Source organism: Delphinus delphis, chromosome 8 (genome assembly GCF_949987515.2).
Source record: "Delphinus delphis chromosome 8, mDelDel1.2, whole genome shotgun sequence".
NCBI classification, from domain to species: domain Eukaryota; kingdom Metazoa; phylum Chordata; class Mammalia; order Artiodactyla; family Delphinidae; genus Delphinus; species Delphinus delphis.
This window is the reverse complement of record NC_082690.1, coordinates 72,958,361-72,962,428: the sequence shown is the minus strand read 5'-3', so window position 1 is coordinate 72,962,428 and position 4,068 is coordinate 72,958,361. Positions and strand designations below refer to the sequence as shown.

The 4,068-nt window shown below is 53.5% G+C and overlaps 1 protein-coding gene across 1 annotated transcript; it reads left to right on the top strand.

Moving 5' to 3' along the window:
* LOC132429816 (serum amyloid A-2 protein-like) lies at positions 1 to 3,490 on the top strand. Its single transcript, XM_060018585.1, has 4 exons — positions 1 to 115; positions 443 to 534; positions 2,439 to 2,577; positions 3,198 to 3,490. The coding sequence occupies exons 1-4, from the start codon at positions 111 to 113 to the stop codon at positions 3,358 to 3,360; spliced, it is 399 nt and encodes a 132-aa protein (XP_059874568.1). The 5' UTR covers positions 1 to 110; the 3' UTR covers positions 3,361 to 3,490.
* Positions 3,491 to 4,068: the final 578 nt, after the last annotated feature.

Here is a 4,068-nt window from a genome sequence, read left to right as displayed (position 1 = left end):
CCACCTGTCCCCAGCAGGTCTGCTCCACCGGGTTCAGGTGAGAAAGTTCTCCACGGAGTGATTTCTTTGAAAACACTTACTTTAAATCTTCTCTTCTGTATTTGTCCTGAATGAGGTCAGTGCTGGCAGCGTGGTGCATGGGAAATGCTTTTTGATTAATTACAGGCTGCTTTAGCAAGACACAGCTACGTCCCAGCTGCTCTCTTCTTCCACCATAGACACCTTGGTGACCTCTTAGACAGGCTTGGGTTCAGGGTTGGTGGGTTCAGAGCTGAGGGCTAGTGGCTCCGAGTGAGGTCCTACTGCAATGTTGCCTAGGTGGACCACTGAGAGTCTACTGAGAAGAAGTGGAAAGAACAGCCGGGCTCTCCTCGACATACAAATCCCCAAGTGGGTGTACAAGGCTTGTCCGTGTCTCCCTGACCCTCTCCTTTCATTTCAGCACAATGAAGCTTTTCACAGGCCTCATTCTCTGCTCCTTGGTGCTGGGAGTCCACAGCCGATGGTTTTCCTTCCTTGGTGAGGCTTATGAAGGTAAGGCTGGTGGAGGGGGGATGACACCCATGGGCCTCTGGGATTCACCATGAGCACTCTTAAGGGTTGGAGCTACTGTCTTAGGCGATGCTGCCCTATGTGGTAGAATGTGCCAGGTGTTTGGGGAGCTTTTTTTCAGACAGATTGAAAACCACAGGATTTATGTCAATCAGTCACTAGAGAAAGAACAGTCATCATTCCCAGCTGAAATGGAAGTTTGAATGGAAGACATAAAATAAGTCTTGAAATGGTACAGCATTTCCCTCAGACCAATTGCATGAAGGAGGATGGAAGCTATCCATCTATTTCCCCTCTCTTCTTCTCTCCCTCCACTCATTTCTCCCTTCCTCCCTCCCTTTCCCTCTTCCTTCCTTCCTTCCTCTCTTCCTCTTCTCTTCCTTCTTACCTTCCATTTCCTAATTGGATAATTCAGGGACCTTCAGCTTAGCTCTTCCTCCTGCTTCCTATACTCAGTGACACTGTCCCTGGTTCAGTCTGTTTCCTACCCTTTTATAGCCTTTTAACTGACAAAAAAACCCGTGTGCGACCGGGGTGGGGAACCTAATAACATATCTCAAGCTTCCGGGAGGAACTCGGCCCTTACATGCACTTCAGGGTGAGCAACTCTCCTGCTTTGCCCAGGTCTGAGGACTTTTCCAGGACACTTTCAATGCTAACTGGGGCAGTTCCAGGAAAACAGGTGCAGTTCTGGTTAGGCTGGGACAGGTGGTCACCTACTTACCTGCAGAATACCTCCGTGAGGGAGGCATCTCCCCCCATGTGAAGGGGAGAAAACCGAGGCTGCGAGCAGCCGAGTCTGCTGCCCAGGGACTAAGTGCCAGTCAGCAGGTGGCAGGACAGAAGTTTGAACCCAGCTGTGCACGAGGCCACAGCTCTTGCTGGGCAGACTTGTCCCAGTGCCACTCCCTCAAGCTGGGGGCTTATCAATCTCAGCTGCATGTTGGATTCACCTGGGGAGCAATGAAAACTACTGATGCCTGAGACCCACCCCAGAGAGTGTGAGGTAACTGGCCTGGGCTGTGAGGTAGGTCTCAGGGGACTTTCAGTACCTCCCCAGCTGATTGGAAGGTGTAACCAGGCTGAGGCAAGACCCACTGCTCGAGGGCTTGCTTCCTCAGGCAGCCCACGTCATCAATACCGTCCACTAGAAAGTCCTCAGGATGCCATTCACGTGCCTAACAGGCAGGGGAATCAAGTCACATTGAGCGCATTCGCGCAGCAGGAATACATTTCTTAGGCGTCAGGGCAGAGGTGCTGCATGTCTGCCCCTTTCTCAGAATCTGTCCTCCATGTCACCTCCTCACTCACCCCAATCCCCTGGATCTCATCCTATGCGGCTTCCTTTTATAACAGTGGTTCGGGGCCAAGGGCAATTTTGTGTCCTGGAGATATCTGGCAATGTTTGGAAACACTTTTGGTTGTCCCACTTGGGGAATAGGTTGCCCGTTAGTGGGTAAAAGTGAGGGATGCTGTTAAACGTGTTACAATACCCAGGACAGCCCTGAACAGCAAAGAATTATCTGGCTTAAAATGTCAATAGTATGAAGCTGAGGAATCCTGCCCTATAAAGATAGCTCCCTTCTCTCCTTTAAACATATCACATGGAGCCCTAAGTGAGATGCAGTCCAGAGACGGCATCGTAGGGGCCCGACAACCAGGTCCAACGCAGCTGTGCCCCTCCCCCCATAACGACTCTCATTCGAGTTACCAGGAGCAGGAAACTAGACACAAGAATGCTCTGCTCAATCTATGGCACTCACGGTGCTATAGCCACAGGATGAAACTGAGTCAGTGGAAGATTTTTCATTCCTTGATTCTTCCCTAAGGTGTGTCACAGTTTTCTGTCCACCTGATAATCCTTTCTCTATGTGCTTTCCTCCCAGGGGCTAAAGACATGTGGCGAGCCTACTCTGACATGAAAGAAGCCGGGTACATAGGTGCAGACAAGTACTTCCACGCCCGGGGCAACTATGAGGCTGCCCAAAGGGGACCTGGGGGCGTCTGGGCTGCTGAAGTGATCAGGTACCAGGGGCCCTGAGGATGCAGGGATGGGTGTGAGAGCCTCGGACAGCCAGGAGGGGCCAAGCCCTGGAGAACTTCCTGTAGGGCTGTGGCGTCTCCTCCTCTTTGTGTAATTTTTTTTTTTTTTTTTCCGGAACGCGGGCCTCTCACTGTTGTGGCCTCTCCCGTTGCGGAGCACAGGCTCCGGACGCGCAGGCTCAGCGGCCACGGCTCACGGGCCCAGCCGCTCCGCGGCACGTGGGATCTTCCCAGACCGGGGCACGAACCCATGTCCCCTGCATCGGCAGGCGGACTCTCAACCACCGCACCACCAGGGACGCCCTGGCCTCTCCTCTTATCCACCCTCACCCTCTGTGTCCTGTGTGGGGTCTGAGTGGCTGAAGAGCAGAGCAAGGCTGGTGGGACAGACGATTCCCAAGCCTCCCCCATGGGTGCTGTTCACCCAGCATAAGGGGACCCGCAGGGCTGAGGTGGGCTGAGCCCGGGCAGCCTCAGGCTTCATTCCCTCTTTCCTAGCTCCTGTCAGAGTCCTCGATTCCTTGGAAAGAGGAGAGATGGGGAGGGTGGGCTGTTGCTCGTCAGCCCTGGAGTAATCCCCTACCTGCCCTCCTCCATTCCAGCGATGCCAGGGAGGATATTCAGAGAGTCACAGACCTTTTTAAGCATGGAGACAGTGGCCACGGACGGGAGGACTCGGAGGCCGACCAGTTTGCCAATAGATGGGGCCGGAGCGGCAAAGACCCCAATTACTTCCGACCTCCTGGCCTGCCCGACAAGTACTGAGCTGCCTCTCACTCTGCTCAGGAGACGACGGGGCTGTGAGCCCCCAAGGGCAGGGACGCTGAGCTAGTGAGTTCTCTGTCCACAGAAGCCAGCAGATCTAATAAATGCTTAAGAGATTGAATGTTGAAAACCGTGTATTATTCTTTGATATAAGGACAGCCTGTTTGTTCCCAAGGGGTGATGGCTGGACACCCACGTGAAGGCCGAGTCTGTGCCTGTGTCTTGGGTGTCGGGGCCACAATCTCAGCATCATACAGGGCAGACACCCTGCTCCACCCCTTCCCCTAATCAGACCCGCTCCCCTCCAGGCCCCTCTGGTTACTGTGGTGCTCTTTCTAGGCCCTTCTGTATTCAGGCCTCTTCACTCCCTGGCAGTTGGGTCCTGTCAGCTTCTCTGCCCTGGGGTCTAGTGCCCTTAGTGCGTCCTCAGTGGTGTCTGTGTGCGGGCAGGGGACACAGCCTCGGGACGACTGGATCGTGGAATCCTGCTCCAGCAGCTGCACCTTGATCTTCTGTTCATCTCTCAGCAACACCTACAAATCCATCTATGAACCAATTTCTGTCTGTGCCATCCAGAAGTGCCTCCAACGCTGTCTCCCTTCACTCTATATTCCTTGCCTGATGCAAGTGTCCAGGAATAAACATGTCCAGAAACGGAGGCATAGGGACGCCATCAAGATTAAGTATCAGGAGGTTTTGTATTGCATT

Coding starts and splice junctions, on each gene's coding strand:
- LOC132429816 (XM_060018585.1), top strand. Junction 535..2,438: donor CCTTGGTGAGGCTTATGAAG/GTAAGGCTGGTG, acceptor CTTTCCTCCCAG/GGGCTAAAGACATGTGGCGA. Junction 2,578..3,197: donor TGGGCTGCTGAAGTGATCAG/GTACCAGGGGCC, acceptor CCTCCATTCCAG/CGATGCCAGGGAGGATATTC.